Raw genomic sequence first — 18,179 nt, forward strand, 5'->3', positions numbered from 1 at the left:
TCCCGCCCCCGGCCCGGGCCGCTCGGAGCCCAATCCGCACCGCCCCGTCGCCGGCTCCCTCCCCCTGGTAGCGACCGGCCCTTGGCAACGGCGGCCGGGCGGGGCCTGGGCACGGCACGGCAGAGCCTTCCCGGGCCGGCTCTGCTGCCGCCCGGACTGCGCCGTGCTGGTGCCGGGGCCGCTCGCCGTGTGTCCGGCGTGGGGGCTGCGAGACTGGCACGTCTCTGGCAGCAGAGTCGGAAAGGTGGAGGGAGGTGTTCCTGCCGCTCTATTCAGGCCTCATGAGGCCGCATTTGGAGTACTGTGTGCAGTTATGAGCTACACACTATAAAAGAGATACGGAACTCCTGTAGMAGGTCCAGCGGAGAGCTACCAATTTGGTCAAGAGTCTGGAGATACCACTCATGAGGAAGGGCTAAGGGAGCTGGGCCTGTCCTGCCTCAAGGAAAGGTGACTGAGAGGAGYCCTGTGTATAAATATCTGAAAGTGTGAGTGTCAAGAATTGGGCTCTTCTTGGCAGTGCCATCCAATAGAACAAGGAGCAATGGGCAGAAACTGATGCACAAAAAGGCAAACATGAGGAAGAACTTCTTTACTGTACAAGTGACCATGTACTGGAACAGATTGCCCAGAGAGGTTGTGGAGTYTCCTTCATTGGAGATATTCCTGAACGTTCTGAGCACAACCCTGGTCCACATGCCCTAGGATGWCCCTGCCTGAGCAGGGAGCTTGGACCAGATGACCCACAGTGGTCCCTCCAACCTGACCTATTCTGTGAAAAGCTCGGCCTTGCTGTGACCGTCAGTGCTGATCAGCCCCATTTTGCTTCACTCAGTGCTGCTGAATAGTTTACCTGRGCTCCATTTGCCATTAGCAAATAATACCAGAGCAGCAGTTTTAAAGGCCTGAATTCTTAAAATCCACATACCTTACAAAGCAGTGGCTTTATAAAGATCTTTACATGCTAATTTCTGCTGCCACCTTCCAACTGAGCAAGACAAAACCCCTGACAGGCCAGCTCTGCCTCTCCATCTCCACAAGGCCTGAGATTCTCACAGACAGCCAGATCCATCTGCAAGATTTATGGGGTCTCCAGATTTTCATGTTGTTGATTTTACATTGTTATGGTTTCTAACACTGGGTTCTTGTTTGGTTTTTTTTTTCCCCCTACAGCTACTGCCAAGTCTTTTAAAAGCTGTGTTTGTATTCTGCAACTATACTAATGGGCGGAAAAAGTTTTAGCTCTGAAAACCCACAATGAAATKTGTTACTGTGCTTCCTTCAGTCTGAGCACTTGAGTGGGATCCGAATGGGATATGAGGGGCAATAAGACACCAAAATGGACCCACATATATGCTGAAACTCTGAGCTAGTGAGCCTGCAAACACTTTTTTGCAAGTATCTGTAGCCATAATCCGATGCCATGAGGCTGCCTGCTGGGAGAGGAGCTGGCAGAACCACACACCAGAAAAAACATGGGGACAGGGATGCTCATCTCTCTATGCCGTGAGGGATGCCACTGCCCATGTATTATTTTCACCACACGTGCACTTTGTAGGAGCATCGGCACGAATGCCGGCAAACGCCGAAAATTTCCTTCGCAGCAGCTTCTCTGTCCCGCCTGGGCTGTGGCGGGCGCGGGGTGGAGGGCGGGGCGCCCCACAGCCGAGCGGGCCCTGAGCGCGGTGCCCAGAGCGGAGCACCGCCGGCGGGGCGGGACGGGACGGGACGGGGCCGGGCTGCCGACGCTGCCGCCCGGAAGGACACGGCGTTCGCCTGCCCCGTGACCGCAGACCCGCCGGAGCCGCCTTACCCCGGGCGGCGGTGAAGCCGCCATGGCGGGAGACAGCCCCAGTGCTCAGCCGGTGCAGCTGGTGGAGCAGCCCAGGTGGGTGGGTCGCTCCCCGGCCCCGCCGCTGCTTTTGCCGGGGAGGGTGGGCGGGCTGCGGGCGGCAGGGGGAGGTGTGAGGATGGGTGGGCAGGCCCGTCCTCGTGCCTCGGGCTGAGACGCGAGGGGGTGTGGACTCGTAGCGTTGTGGTTTTTCCCTGACACCACCGGAGACTTCTTGGGAAGCTTTCCCTTCCTCGGCCGCGCCGGGCCCGGGCCCGTTTTGCCCGACACAGCTCCGCAGCCCGGCCCGCCCTGACGCCCCTCGCAGGGTGGCGCTGGAGCAGCAGGAGGGATCATTCATTCATCATTCCACCTACGGTTTTTTTGACCGAGAATTTTTGGGGAATATTGATTATTCTCTCGTCCTTTTTGCTCTAAAAGTCCCTGGAGCAGTGCTGGCCTGGCCCATGCTTGGAATGGCTGCGGCACATACCAGCGCCTTCTCCTRCCCCATGGAGTTGCGCTCGGTGTGTGGAAGCAGAACGCACACAAACGATCCTTTTTGCCTGTTGGTAGCACCGCATAAGGGTCACTTTTTAAAAAGTTGGTTACTTGCATATGATTGCACCATAAGTCCCACTGAAAAGACAAGTCCAGCATTTCCAGACTCGGAAGTGTGAAACTGTGAGGAGTGCCTTTGCTTTAAGGCTTCCGACAATTTTTTTTTCTTGATGTAGGTGTTTAAAATGCAKTGTGCGTGTTGCAGCATCAAGGCCAAAGCCTGTAAATAGCCTTTCATCAGGCCTGCTTGTAAAACCCACATTAAAAAAAGAGATCAATCAGCACTTAGATAAACATGCCCTCATGACTGCTTTGTTTGTTGTTAGTCTCTTGGTACCAACACTTCTATAAAAATATCTGTGAAACAAAGCAGCATTCTAAATACTGACACAAAAAGGAATAAAGTTAACACCTAGAATTCTGCCAACAGATTCCCCAGTGGACTATAATATTATTAATGTGATCTAGAGAAGGGACTGAACAATGAAACAACAGAAATTGCTTCTGCTAATTGGAAGAGTGATATACCAGTCAATACTAGGGGAGATTATAAGACGGGAAAATTATCTGGGCAAAAAGATAGACACTGAAGGATCTGTTAAAAAATACCACAACAAAAAACATTTCGTAACTTTCCATTAAAAAATCGTACAAAACATTTGAATATATGTAATTGGACAGTAACACCGCCTTTACAAAGAAGTACAAACTAAATAATAGTGAAATTTTCTAATGTCTGTTTCTCACTGTTGTCTTCTTACTTCCACTTTGCATTAACTACACTTCCAGTTCTAGCTTTACATTAAATGTAGAAACCTTACCAGGATTTCTGTGACTGGATTTTTGTTAGTATACTAAAATTGTGTGTTAAGGTAGTTTCAAAATGAATTACTATCAAATTTCCTACACTTGACTAAGATAATGGCTTCATCTGTTTCAGCCTTTATTTTCCTACTGTTCTGCATGACACACTAAAGTATTTCAACTTTACAAGCATTGGGTGGAAGGTTGGTACCTTTACAGTTGCAGGAAATATAGCAGGATGCCACAGTTTATTTGCATTGAACTTTCAGTAGCACATCAGGCAACTCTAAATGGAAAACCTGAATTACTGTTGCTGTAATCCTGTGGAGTAAATAGTTTTAAGTCCCAGGGATAATCTGAGGTTTAGAATTTTAGTTCTCTGTGTATGTATTTGTACTAAAATGGAGTAGTGTCAAATATAGAAATCGATAAAAAAATCAAAATCTGAGTAGAGTCTTTGTCACAATGTTATGTGAAGAGCAGAAATAAGCAGCTTAATGTCACTCCTGATGTAGCAGAGAAAACTCCACATACTTGAGGAAGCTGAATTGAATTTGCTTCAAGAAACATTGAAATTTCCTGTCTTTTGTGCATGTATAGTCCTTTTAAATGTTTCTAACCTGCCTTTCAGACTGCAGAAACTGAAGGAGATGTTTATATCAAAGTTTGGATCAGCTCCCAAGTTTTATGCTCGTGCACCAGGACGAGTCAACTTAATAGGTAAAAGAGAAAAATTAACCTCATGTAATTTTACTTCATCTGCCATCATGAAAGTAGTTGTAGTTTAAAACATGGAATGAAAGTAATGCTGCTCTTAATTTTATTTTGCAGAGAAGTTTCTTGTGATAAATKGAAAATTGTATGTAATTTAGTAGATTTTACTGTATCTTGCTATAAACAACTGTACATGGATATCCGTTTTGGAAAAAAAACATGTATAGGCAAGTAGTGATCATTTTGAAAAGTGGAGTAACATGTAATCTTTTGGTTTTTGTTAAGGCTTTGGAAATCTAAATTAGTTTATGAACCAGCACATCCAGAAAATATATTAGTAAATTTTTTTCTCTTCTATTTTAATTAAAGTTATCAAATATAACCAGCCACACAGCAATGCATATRATAAAGCATGAAATGATTCTACCATCATCTCTGCTTTACACTTCCATAGAGATGTGTCCACAGAACAGAGGGTGTGATTCACTGGCAGACTGGAGAGTCACAATCATTTTGTGTTCAGGACTTACTTGTATTTCTGTAGATGCCTTATTTTTGAGATTTCTCTATCCATGTTAGGATTGCGTTCTCCCTGGAGCTGAGTTTCTTGCATATGTTCATAAAGTAATCCTACACATTTGAAGATGTTGTAAGTAAAAGGATCCCRAAAAACAGAGCTGTAAAAGTCTATTAGTCTGTTGTGCAGTTAATGTTAATTTTTATCTCAGTGTTGTCTGAACATCTCATATACACTAAATGGACAGCATATGGTAACTAGGAATTATTCCCAAGGGAGAGGATRCTTACTACATACATTTTCTATCTAATTATTATTATCTTCTTGGAATAAGGTCCAGAAATGGTATGTACATGACAGCTCTCATTGATGGACAATAATCTACATGGTGGGGTTTTTTTTTAAATTTTGGTAAGCTTGTGTTAAAACATGAACATTAAACACGTGCAATAGATAAAAATCACTAAAGAAACAAGTTTTTGTGAAGTAATATGAAATGGAGAAAATGTACCCCAAACATTATGTAATAAGAGTTAAGACTACATTAAGAAATTGTCTCATCCAGTAAACAGYACTGAATTCCTGCAGAAGCCCTGTTACTGATATTCTTGAAAGAATTATTGCAAAGTATTTTCTTTGTCTGTTTCTTTGGTAGGAGAACACATAGACTACTGTGGTTATGCTGTGCTCCCGATGGCTATAGAACAAGATATCCTGGTTGCAGTAGAACCTGTACAAACTCAAGTTGTGCAACTGGCGAATACCAATTCTTTGTACTTGTACGTAATTACTTTGTGTATTCACTAATTTTTATTAAACTCTTCATGCGATTGCAAGACAGTTTACCTTTTCAGAGATGTGATAAACWTCCATTGCAATACAGAGTCTGATTGTGTAAAACAATTTATATCAGCAGATGGATCCCACTGACTGACTCCATGCTGTGTGTATTAATTCAGAGCAACASCTTTGCAGCTGCTATCTCCCACCTGTTTGTTATTACTCTTGAAAGGCCTCTGATTTTTTAATCCTTCTAAAAGTGCAATTCTGTCTTCCCCTTTCTCAATATAATCCCCATAACTGGCAGCAGCTCAGTTTCTCCTGGAGAAGGGAGTGAAATGTTTTGTAAGTGATTACTGCATAGGTAAGGTTACACTCCCCTGCTCTGGAGAACCTGGGGCTGTGTTTTCACAAAACAATGGCTTTAGCAACAAAAAAAAAAAAAAATCCTGGCTCAAAAAATCAGTATTCCCTCACTTTCACTTCCTCCACAGCTGTTGTTTGCAGAATTATACACCAATTTAGGTTGGAAGAGACCTTTAAAGATCCCTTGTAAATATCTTTTTGGCCTTCTACTGAACTCTCTGCCGATGTCTTTCATGTATTAGGAAACCCCAAAGCTGTATGCAATATTCCAGTTATGTATACACTCACAAGGGCTGAWCATAGGGAAATAATCCTGCCACTCTTTTCAACTTCAGCCATGTTTTTCTGCCTCTTTGTAACAGACTGATATTTGTATGGTTGCATGGCAGTTCAGAGCAGGTCACTCATCCACATGAGCTTTTGTGGACATTTTGCAAAAATCAGAATCAGCAAAAGCTTAGTTTAAGCCATTTTTATTGAGCCATTGGTTTAATTGGTAAATTAGTCCCTGAAAGCACAGTGTGTGGCACCACAGGAGCATWCTGTCAAGAGAGGGAAATACTTGAGCACATATTCCTGCTAAAAGCTCAGTTTGTTCTAAAAAACATGTTTTGAGCTGCTGCCTATGACTAAGACAGTTAAAAGGAATTTTTACTTTCATGCTAAGTATAAATACTCAGAGTTTTTCCACTCTGTGGTGTATATTTTCACATTCTAACTGGGCTGAATTAAGAGTTTGCCGCTGCCAAAAGGCAATGGCTTGGCTTCTTTTACCCCCAGTCTCTCTGTACCTGCCTCTAAGATCAATTCATCCTCTGCCTTTTAGCAGGTGTAGAGTACTTGTTTGATCTTAAGGTAAAGTGCACTATTCCCCCATTTATTGCTTGGTGAATTTTCTGTCATTTTAATGAACTGCCATGCACTCAGCACTAAAGCTGACTTGRGGTAAACAGTGGGAACAAGCAGTGGTGAATAGGGAAAGGGAATGGAAGATGTGCCCAGGACCTTTGCCTTTCTTCAACAGTAGCCTCCCACCAGGGCTTAAACTGTATTGCAAAATCATTCTGCAAGAGACAATAGCTTCAGAATTATAATAAGTTTGATTAAGAAAAGTTGTTATAATCGACACTAAATAAAGCAGTAAAGGTAAACATTTTCRCTTGGTCTTCAAGCTTTGCTGCATTATGTTGCAATTGAAATGGCCTTCTCAGGACAGTTCCTGCCCAATCTAGAATTACAGCCTTTGAATTTATATTTCACCCACAGTCACTATATTTTTACATCTGCCCTGGTTACAGTTTGAAATCATATGCTTAAAGCCATAAACCAAGAAGAGGTCTCAGAACACAGCATTAAGCATCTTGGTTTTGTTGAGACACTGTTGCTTAAAAACAAAGCTAAAACATGACCATAATTTCATAACAAAGAAATATTTTTCAACACTTCAAATGTTACACCACATAACAAAACTGATGACAATATGTCTTTTTTTCCCAGCCTGTTACACTGGTAGATTTATGCCTGTGGTGAATGCCTATATATAGGCCTTTGGTGAACAAGCATTAACCAGAATCCTCCTCAGAATCACGATTTCCTATTTAATTCTTCTTCTGTACTGGTAAACTGTGGAAYAGTTCTGTAGCACTCTTCCACCCTGATAGTTCATGTTAACTTCTAGCAGAAATAGGACAGAGAACAGGTTGCTAGAAAAACCACTTATTTGTTTTTCATCATAAATTATCTCACCTGATGCCTGATGTGCCATTGAGATAGGAATAGGTTGTAGGCTGGTAGTACAAGTGGAGTACCTCACTACAGTGTGGCAAACAATTGACCATAAGAACTGTGGAGCCACTTCAACATTGGTTGTTGCGCTGTGGGGGTTGCAGAATATAAAAATTGCAGCCTTTAAGCGCACCAGAATAAAGTGAGAATAAAGTGAGACATTGTTTGAAGACAATTGTATCATAGTAAAGATGCTTTMTATTTGTATAACTTTTTCTCCATAAGTAATAGAATAATTAACTGATAAAAACATCTTTTCACTCATATCATTACAGGTATTAATCAGTGATGTCATTTTGGATAGGAATAAACCCAGCAAATCAGTAACTTACATAGTTTACTGGGACCAGTGTAAGAAGGAAAAATTCCATCCTCTTAGGAGTTACAGACTGTCCCCTGAAGCGTTATTTCTTGAAACTGGTTTTATCTCCATTAAATATTTGCAGGAATTCAGCTGCCTCTGTTCATATTCTTTAGCAGACMTTGCCTTGTGAAGCGCATCTTAGTCTGAAATTTTTTAATATTTTTTATTGGATTTCTTGACATTCTTAGTGCCTTTGCTGTTTCTGTGTTGGGCACCTGCTGTCATGACATCAAGCAGATAAAGTTATTGCGTGTTCAAGAGCACAGGCTGCCAAACAACTTGCATGCCTTGGGGACTGATGTACTCTCTCTTAAGCCTCTGCATGCCACTCCATGCTCATTTTGACAGCACCTGTCTGTTCTTTAGGAACATCCAAGCRTACTATTTTTATAATTTTGAAAGGAAGGTGGAGTAGGAATTATCCTGGAGGAAAGAGATAAAATATTTAARCTAAATAATTTTATCTTGTAACATACATAATACAATTTTGCAGGACTAGGCGTGTTTTAGTGAAGTGCCATCAGAGCAAAGGTAATGAAGAGGAAATCCTGAGCAGGAATYACCAGAGAGCCTGAAATTTATGTGTCTCTAGTCAAGGTTTGACACATATTATTATATAGATTTTTGCTTCTAAGAAATCATGATAGCATACACATACATGATGGAAGGCATCCTGCCTTAATTAAGGATGTCAAAGGCAGCTTAATTTCTGGATTTATTTAATAAATTATTTATACTTAATCAAAAACTCTTATGCTTTCATCTAAAATAATCGTACAAAAATGATTAATGAAGAAGATATGTAAAAAGATGAAACAAAAAAACAAGCTAGAAAACTTTGCACTGGAAACCATCAAACCGGTTTTGTCCATCAGCAGGTGGCAGTAACAAGCCATGTTTTTTCAAACTAAATTTAATACAATTAAAGCCTCAAGGTTTTTCTGTTTTTGCAGGGATTTCAGTACTAGTGTTAATAACATTCAGATTAACAAAACCAAACCTCAGTGGCATAACTACTTCCTTTGTGGACTGAARGGTATTCAGGTAAGCCAAATTCATTTAACTTATGAAATGAATGTAGAAGTAAAATACAACAAGRATATCTATTTACCCTCACAATGTTTCTCTGCATTCTATAGCTTTTAAAAAACAGATGTACAGTTAAGTATAGGTTAAAATTCAAAGAGGAGATATGAGTGAGTGGGTTTGCTTTAAAATATTTGCAGAGCACTATTTTAATCTCTATAAAATAAATTACAATAGCAAATAATTACTTACGAAAGTCATGATCAAACATTATCAGGATGACATTTCTSTGTTTTGAAGTTAAAAGGAATTCTTTCCAATGGAATCATCTAATGAAAATTTGCTTAGRAAAAGGTTCSGAGGCTTGTCTGTCAGGACATGAAGATCATATCTTAGTCCTTTCTTTCTGTGGAAACATTTTAAAAACATGAACTTCCATGAATGCTGAAAACCTGTAATTTGTGCACAACAGCCGAGTGAAGCTGACTCATGCAGTAGGCAAAAGAATATGTAGAAGCCAAGTAAACAGCATACAGAAGAAAGAATCCATTAATAGCCATTACTCATCCTGGTTTTCAGTGTTTGGAATTTGAATGGGATTTTCAGAATGTCCTGAGTTAGAARTGCAGCTCTGCAGGGAAGGGCACACTTATGGTAAAGGCAGGAGCATGAACACACAGACATTTTCCTGTCTGACCACTCGAGCTTTATCTCTGTTCTGAGCTGGTCTGTCTCCACACTGATCTGAAAACCCAGCTGTTGTGAAACCAAGTGCTGCTCGTCMGTGCTGTCCTGGTGAGCCTCAACTCACCATCAAGGCTCCTGTAAATCTCACCTGCTCTTTGCAGCTGAGTCACAGAATTCACAGAATTCATGGCCCTTTGAGGGAAAAAAGAAAAGAAGGTGACTTCTCTGCTCGATGTCAATCCAGTGATATTTCTGGAAAGGCAGATGGTATCAACAGTGATGGCCAGGTCATAAACAGGTCACCACAGCCAGCCCAAATTATGGGTAAACGTTCTTTTTAAAGCACGTGAAGTTTGCCTCAGGATAGGCCATCTAGGTCACCCCACACAACGATCCAATAGATAAGAACTGCAGACAGCCRAAGAGCTTACCTCAGACCTGCCACTGGAGGCTTCAGAATACAATATACACAACAATCAGTGCCACAAATCACTTTATTACAATTCACAGGTCCTAAACAGCCCCCTGCTCCTATGTATAGACCCCAATAAATTACTTATGTGTGCAGTAACATGAGTATTTTCAATTTTGTATTGCTCAGTAACACAGGCATTTAAATTGCATTGACTGTGGAGATATAGATTAGATTTCTTTACAATATGTCCTTTCTTATATTAAGGCTAGCATGACCAATTGACTTTATTTATTTTGCAGTCTGCTACTGAGATTTGTTTCCTAAGGACAAGCTTTCATACTTGCAGGTTAATTTGCAAAACAGGTTTGCAGACTGTAGTACTGGCAGAAAATAAGCATAAATGTTACAGACTTAAGAAACACTGAAATACAAGTACTCAGAGGGTCCAGYGGGATAATCTGTTTATATTAAGTTGAACATGCTATCCTTTTGGGACAGAACTGTTGCAGAACTTGGCAAAGTCCATTTTCATTTTTGAAACTGAAGTACGTTTTCTATTTAAACATCGCGTGATAAGTCTSCAAGCCTGATTCACATTCAAGACAATCCAGAAACTGTGGATCAGTTTCTGGTTACTCAAGCATTTTCTGTTTATGAACAAGCCTGTCTAGTGTTCTTCATGAAGGGGTATGGGCAGCAATAGTATTCTAGATATGAATTGCCTTTATTTGTAAAACAGRAAATTCAAAATATAATTTGAAGTGAGGGCAAAAGACTTTAAAGAGGCTCTCTGTGTTTGCTGATCTCTACCATTCAATTTATGTTGAAATTGTTTCAGGAGAGGTAGAAGAAATCTTTAGAAGGTGGACATTTCTTTAGGAAAATACTGCTATTTTTTCTGATTATTGACACTGTAACATAATTTATTGATGTATAAATTGCATCAGAAGTTAGCTATTYATATACCCCCCATTCAATGATTTTTTAATAAGTTCTGTATGTTTGTTTCAAACTAACCGCWGAGAGAAATTTATATTAAAATTATTGTAAATAAAAGGACAAAGCAACTAAAGAGTAAGTAAAAGAATATGTACATTAGGATTTATGACTTCTGGTAGGTGTGTCTTTGTGCCCTAAAGCACAGAGTTGCTCAAGTACTATTGTGGTTTTCCCACTGTCAGTCCTGTGGGTGCTTCAGGACATGAGTCTCTGGCTTTGAAAACAGCTGCATGGCTTCTGGTTCCCCATCAGCATCGTGTGGCTCCCTAATACCACATGCCAGCATTGGGAGTGAAGCATGAAGTGGACCTTAAGCTCTTTGTGAGCTRTCAAGAAAAGGCCACAAGTCAGGTACAAAAGGATTGGTAACTTCACACGGTCACCACAGCAGCTCAAAGCAGAGCCAGTTGCTGCAAAACCCACCCACGAAGCTTGGTGAATTCTTGGGCGTTGAGCCCACGCTGAGTTCTGCTTGGGGTAATATATTTGTGTACAGGAATTGCACACAATTCAGACATACCTTTGGCTGAAGCCCTACAGTTGGCTTTGTTCTTAAGGAATAGAATGAAATTTTTGCTTTTGCTTTATTTTGGAGRTAGCAGAAGCAGGTCCTTGTTTCCAGCAACTCAGCAGAAGGATTCTCTTTCTAAGTATAAGATAATTGCAAGCCTGAGCCTGTCTGTACTTGAAACTGAGATTGTTTATTTTTTCATTGTTAGGAACATTTTGGTCTTAATAACCCAACTGGAATGAATTGTCTGCTAGATGGAACCATCCCTCCAAGTTCTGGTCTCTCTAGCTCCAGTGCTTTGGTGTGCTGTGCAGGACTCGTGACACTCAGAGCTAATGGAAAAACCCTCTCTAAGGTAATTTACTGTAAAACACGAGAGTGTCAGCAGTAAAATTCAACTTAAAATTAAATATTGTTAATGCCTGTAAACATTAAAAACACGATACAATTGTTTTTGCTAAGAGTTGTTGGATATAAACTTAAGATATTGCACAATTGAGCAAACATCTTTGGCCAAATTTTGGCAGGATTTGAATTTGGCAAGAAAACAGGCTTACATTAAAGCTGAAAAAAGGAGCATTATTGTAAGCCTGTATTTTGGCCAACCATCAGGTCCATGCCTGGACCAGATGTGCTATCTGCAGGCCAGGACTGAGGATATATGTGCTGAAGCATGTGGACCACACCCCCGAGGCCTTTACTGTCTCCCTGAATGACTTTTCATGGCTTTAACAGCAGAGCATCTGTTGGAGGCCTGTGGAACAATTTCTTGATAAATTATATAATCAGCACAAAGTAGAGGCAAAATTCTTCCATCTGACTCTCCTTATTCTCTTCACAGTTTTTTTGGAATGAACGTATTTACAATCCAGAATGTATTCCTCACTTTTAAACAAACATTAGTCTAAAAACAAACCCCAACTATGTGACCTGTTAGCAGTACAACTGTTAGTACTGTTTGGCTTGTGTAAACAGATTTCTGGAGGAGTCATGGTCCTTGAAGGTGCCATATGAGAATGAAGTTCTCTATTAAAAATGTCTGGTTAAGTGAAACTAGGATCTTAAATTAGAACATTGTCAGGAGGAGAAAAAAAACCCAGATCTAAATGTGACTGTTACACATATTTGTGCCTATTGTTTAAGACAGACATTCCCAAATTGTTGTACAAAGCCAACTGAAAGTGGTACGTGATGATGGCAGCTGTTRACTCTGCTTGTAAAAAGCACTTCTCTGAGCCATGAGATCCACACAGAAGGTTTTTGCTGATCTGTTGATCTATTCTTATCTATGTAGCTGCAATTGCAGGAATCCTCTCAGCAGTGAGTGCACCATCCCACATTGCCCAGCTCTCCTGGCTGGCATCAGGAGTGTCGGGCAGAAAGAAGCAGGGTTGGTGAGGCAGGGAAGCTTTCTTTGTAAGAGGATGTGGCGACAGTTGCTGTCACCCTGACTTGTGTTGSTGTGTGATCAAAAGGTCAGTAAGGGACTGGACACTGTAACAGAGGTTCTGGTTTGTGAGGCAAGACACAGAGCATGGTAGATGAAAATATGGAATTGAGGATCCTTCTTGGATGAATGAGACTTTGCAGTTAAAGGGTTGGAGGTGACAGGACGTGTATCTGGCCTGGCAAAAAGCTKCTGGTTTTGCCCACCACAGGTCAGCACCATCTCTGATGCACATGTTCAGAAATTGGGTATCTKCACAATCCATAAAACTGACAGAGGTCAGAAAGACCAAATTTTACTAGGTAGTAAAAAWCTGTATCTGGAAAACCAGAAGCTAGGTTTTCATTATTCCAATACAGTACGGTGTTCTTCAGAGAATAAATGATACACTGCATATCTTGAGCTTAATTCACACGTGGCTTGGGAGTACGGGCCAGCATTATGCCAGACTTGTAAAGAAAGGTGCAAAACTCTGTSATTTTTATAGAAAATTATGGAAGAACAGAAGGAAGACAGAGACTCCACTGAATATCTTTYCTTTTCCTCATATGTCCTGTTCAATCCTCTTCTTGCTGGTTGAAAAATGTGCTGAAAGTTAAGCTTGTGTCTGAAATACAGTTAGACAAACACAAGAGACACAACTGCACATTTTTGTAAGGAAGCCCTGCTGTCTGCAGCCAGATATTTCACACTTGTGATGAAAAATGAGCAATTAATGTACAGATGAGAATTCTCAATAGCCAACATAGGAGCAGTTAAGAACATATCCAAGGTTTCATGTGCTTGTGTAGACCAAGGCACATGGTTGTCACAGTTAAGAGCAAGGATAATGACCCCGAAGACTGATTGCTTTTGTCCAGGCTTTAGGTTTCCCCAAATCTTACAGGACAGTAAAACCACATTCAGCGTTTTAGGCTAATTTATGATTTAGCATTAGAGACCTCTTACATCTAGCTAAATCCAGAATCTCTGTTGCACTGGATTTATGCTTAGCCTTGCATAACTGCCGTGTGTAAGGCAGAGCTAGTCTGAGTATAAATTAGAGCAATCTAGGCGTGTGAGCCCTCAGAAGTAGAAAACGTGCTCTGGCCACTTCTTGCCAGCTCCTAATGCATCCTGTGCTGGTGTCGAGTGGTATCTGTGCAGGATCCAGTCCTGCTGGCTCTGTGTCAGCAGGGAGCTCCCCCATGGCAGGGGAATTCTTAGCTGAGCTGAAATAAGGACTTTCCAGATCATTTCTACTAGAAAGCAAACCAGGACGTTGCATTTTTAAGGCTCTGAATATTTATGTGTTTGTTTATTTTAAAAAAGAAATATCACTTTACCCCTCCTATTCATCTTTTTTTTATTCAAATGCTTTAGAGTTGTGAAAGTTGTAAATTGTAGTATTTACAAGTAACAATATTTGGTTATGATGGTAATTTTATGAGAAAAGATTGACTTTTTGCCCCTCATTAGTCTGATGGACTGCAAAATCTTAGTATGATGGTTTGTAGCAGGAAGACAGGAAACTTTTGGCTTTGGAATCAAATTTGGCTGAATCGTAGGGCTTCTGTAGCCAAAGTTATGAAAAATTGACCTTTTACTGAATGGAACATTTATCTGTTTTGTTTCTGTGAAACTATTTTTATGAGAATGTTTTAGTTACATGCTCTTTTTTCCTGATAAATGTAAGTTTAAAATAGTTGCTGTAGAGTAAAAGTYGTTGAAATGTAGAGCTTTTATGAGATAACACTTCCAGTGTGAAGTTYAGGCCTATGAGATTAAGAGCCRAAAAACCACAAAATTAAAAAACATTGTAAAAGCATGGCTAAAATTTCATGGTGGCTTACTTTAAAAATAGCACTTTTTTGACATTGAAAACAAAATCAGAAAAAAATATGCTCTCACTAATTGTGTGTAGCAGTCTGCAATAGGGCATTGTTTCAGTGTGCGCACAGCATTTTTTTTTAAAAAACCCATCATACACATACACAATAGTTAGGGAAAATACCAGTTCAAGACAATTCAGCCAGATGTGCAGTGCTAACCAGTTGCAGCAATTCAAACAACAGTGCAATAGCATTCAAACGACAAGATGGAAAATGTAGAATCCARTCTTTAAAAAGAATCCATTTTTCTCCTCCAAACAGGATACCAGTCTAAGGCTGTGTTGGCATCACTCAAACAGCAGCAGTGTTCAGTATTAGTAGTTCTTGATTTTAAAGTGATTTTTATTTCACTGTTAACAAAATCAATCTTTTGTATAACTTTTCATCAGGAGAAGATACTTTTTGTAAAGGAAACATAACAATGCTCTAAACTGTCACAGCTTTGTGTTTCGTGGTAGGAATTAATGAGTACAGAAAATCACTTAGGACTTTGAATGACTAAATTGACTTGAAAGATGTGATGATAGTGTTGCTGTCCAAATGGTAGATCTTGTGAAATTAAGGTCTGTTCAGTCACCTAACATTTTTTCTGTTACTCAAGACTGGGTAGCTGTGCACATACTTATTGGGGAAAAATGAATAGGGTTTATCTAATTTAATGTGAAATGTAGGGCATAGGACGTGGAATTATATTTGGTTTTATCTAGACTAAGAAAAAGCTAAGTCAGAGTAAATAAAGGACCTGAATCTAATCTGCAATGGCACAGTGTCCATTGGCTTCAATTTTCCCAAATTATGGCTCAGATGAATTTGAGTGTGGATATTAAACATTTTAAAATAGTATTTAAAAAGTTACTGTACTTTCTAATGTCACTGGTTTCMGTGGGAGAGTAGATAGGCCAACTGCAATTCTTTCTACTTTGTTYCTGAAGCCTCTGTATAATAAAGAAGGTGCTTGAGTTGAACCCTTTGCCACTCCTAATCCCCAGYCATCTGGGAAGAAAACCTGTGAGTATCCATATTGATAGTGTGATGAAATTAATAACTATTGCTGAGAATACTCCTTAGGATTTTGTAATCTATTTTCTTTTCTTTTTAGAATTTTATTTTTATAATTTATTTTATTGATCTATCAAAAATCTTTGATAGATGCATGCTCAGGTTATTTATATGAGAAACCAAATTGTTGACACAAAAATGGCACATAGATGTTTTATTTTAAAGTATTATTAATATGGAGAAATGCTGAAGTTCCTTCCTCCCTGTGGAATTCAAAAAACAGGGTTCTTGTTAAACTTGACTATGTGTGTTTGTAATCAAGGGGAAATGGAGCACTTTGGAGCAGTGGTAATCAAAGGCCATAATCTCTCATCAACCAAATTGATAACCTTCTATTTGAGCATGTTAGCGGGCAGACGAAGTCAAGCTAAGATTGCTGTGCTTATGAGGACATCCAGATACTATCTGACAAATATTTTCCCATTTTGGAAAAAAGTAAGCATAATTACCTTGCAAAATGTATATGAAATTCAGCTAATTGGGATTTTATGTGCAAACTGGAAGCAGATGGTAACTTTCAGCAACCTACTCCTAGTYAAAACCAGATAGTATAAATAAAGGCATTTCTGGTGGTAAAAATAACCTCAAAAATTTGGGCATCATTTTATACCTAACTAAATGAAACATAGTGCCTTATATTTCAGAAGTTATTTTCATACTGATATACATATATATAAAATGTGCACAGATTGGAAAAAAATATGAGTCTAACTAGAGTTTAAATATGCCTTATATTGGAGAATGTTGATAGAGAATGTTTCCCTCTTACTGCAAAATACTTAWCTTTATCTATAAATGTTTCTTCTTCATTTTCAGTCTTGTGTATTGTAAACCATATTCTGTAGAATTTAATGGAAAATCTACATTACATTTGCCATTAAATTACCAACATTATTTGTTACAAAAGAAAGCAGCAGACTGAGTCTGACTTTTCAGATTAAACTTGCTGAAATGTTAAGGAATGTTCATTGGGAAGACATTACTGTATTTCCACAGAGGGAGTAAATGTACACACAGGACTTTTGACTGAATAGATATTTAAATACTCCAGTTACTTAAATTTGCAYGCTGAAGAGAATTCTGGAGCCCTGAAAATGACAGTGCTAAAAATAACTTATATTAAAAATATATTTTCTCCATGGAGCTTCCATTCATGAACTATAAAATTTAAAACAGGAAGAAAACTATTTTTTTTTATTTTAAAGATTAGTTACCATTACTACTGCACTGTATTATATAGAAAATCTAGCATACTTTACTTTAGTCAAAATGAACTACATTAAACCACTGAGGCAGATGTAATTTAATACTATCATTTTATGGAGAAGATTGCTTTATTTTGGCTGCTGTCATTCTGGATTTGTATATATCAAGTTTCTGTGTAATGTAGGGTGAGCTGTTCCAAAAAAATACTAAGCAACACTAATTCTGTTTTACTAACAAATATTTGCCTGTCTCCTACTCACTAATTGTCTTACTCTTTTAAGGGGTTTACTCTTACATAAGTTTWCTTCTTTAAAGGGCTATGTGAGATTGAAAGGGATTGATCACTGGTTTGGAACATATTAACACTGACAGTTATATAGGGACAAATTCTGTCACAGTTTACATGTTGTCCAGACCCATTATTGCATGAATGAAAATCAGAGCAGTTGGCCCTTGGCCTCTTTGCGAGCAGGAGGACTGTTAAAGGTGAAACTACCTTATYTGTTCTCACTCAGATAATTCTTTAGATTTCTATTTTTAGGATTTTTTTATAGGTAAGTGATMATCTGTTCACTTTCATTATTCCTAGGATGTCTAAGTACCTTTCTACATTTAGGCCTTCATAACATCAAACTGATAGAAAATAAACTGAGGGGYAACAGAGAATCAAGTAAGCTGTATTTGTCTATTCTTTGGTCTTTCAGGTTGAAAGACCAAAAACACTCTTGTAAATCTAAACCTGAATTTGAGGTGTTTCATATTGAAACATAAACAATTAGAGAAAAGCACATATTAGTGAAAAGTATCATTTTACTGAAAACTCACTTTTTCCATTAAAAATTCAAACCAGGTAACATGATGCAGAGCTCCTGATGAGTTCTTATTACAAGAAATCTCTCCATCTAGGGTAACCACACATAAGGCAACTAATAATAAAAAATCACAACCTTTCTTTGTCAGACTAAATTATATCTCCACTGATACGATTTCCCAGATTAGATTTACTGCATGCTGGGTAGGAAATCTTGTGACTCAAAGATAAGACGGATTTAAGTGGTAGTAATTTCTTTCTTTGTAACCCAAGATTGACTTGCTCCTTATCAGGGAGAACCTTAAATTGTCTCAAACAAAAAGCAGAGTTGGTTAGTAGAGTCTTAGATCAAAAGCTAATGTACATCTGCACAGGGGGCCAGTTGCCTCCTAAACAAACTGGTGTTACCTTCTGCAGTAGGATAT

At 39.3% G+C, this 18,179-nt stretch overlaps 1 protein-coding gene across 1 annotated transcript in view; it reads left to right on the forward strand.

The window, feature by feature from the left end:
* Positions 1 to 1,713: 1,713 nt before the first annotated feature.
* Positions 1,714 to 18,179, forward strand: part of GALK2 (galactokinase 2) — a 43,401-nt gene continuing 26,935 nt past the window's right edge. The window contains exons 1-5 of the mRNA XM_057369905.1: positions 1,714 to 1,888; positions 3,828 to 3,916; positions 5,083 to 5,206; positions 8,676 to 8,766; positions 11,569 to 11,715. Of these exons, the coding sequence (XP_057225888.1) occupies positions 1,836 to 1,888; positions 3,828 to 3,916; positions 5,083 to 5,206; positions 8,676 to 8,766; positions 11,569 to 11,715 (504 nt within the window). The 5' untranslated portion in view covers positions 1,714 to 1,835. The remainder of the gene's footprint in view (positions 1,889 to 3,827; positions 3,917 to 5,082; positions 5,207 to 8,675; positions 8,767 to 11,568; positions 11,716 to 18,179) is intronic.

Source organism: Malurus melanocephalus, unplaced genomic scaffold, assembly GCF_030028575.1.
Source record: "Malurus melanocephalus ecotype Western Australia unplaced genomic scaffold, MMel_1.1 scaffold_116, whole genome shotgun sequence".
In the NCBI taxonomy this organism is placed as follows: Eukaryota; Metazoa; Chordata; class Aves; order Passeriformes; family Maluridae; genus Malurus; species Malurus melanocephalus.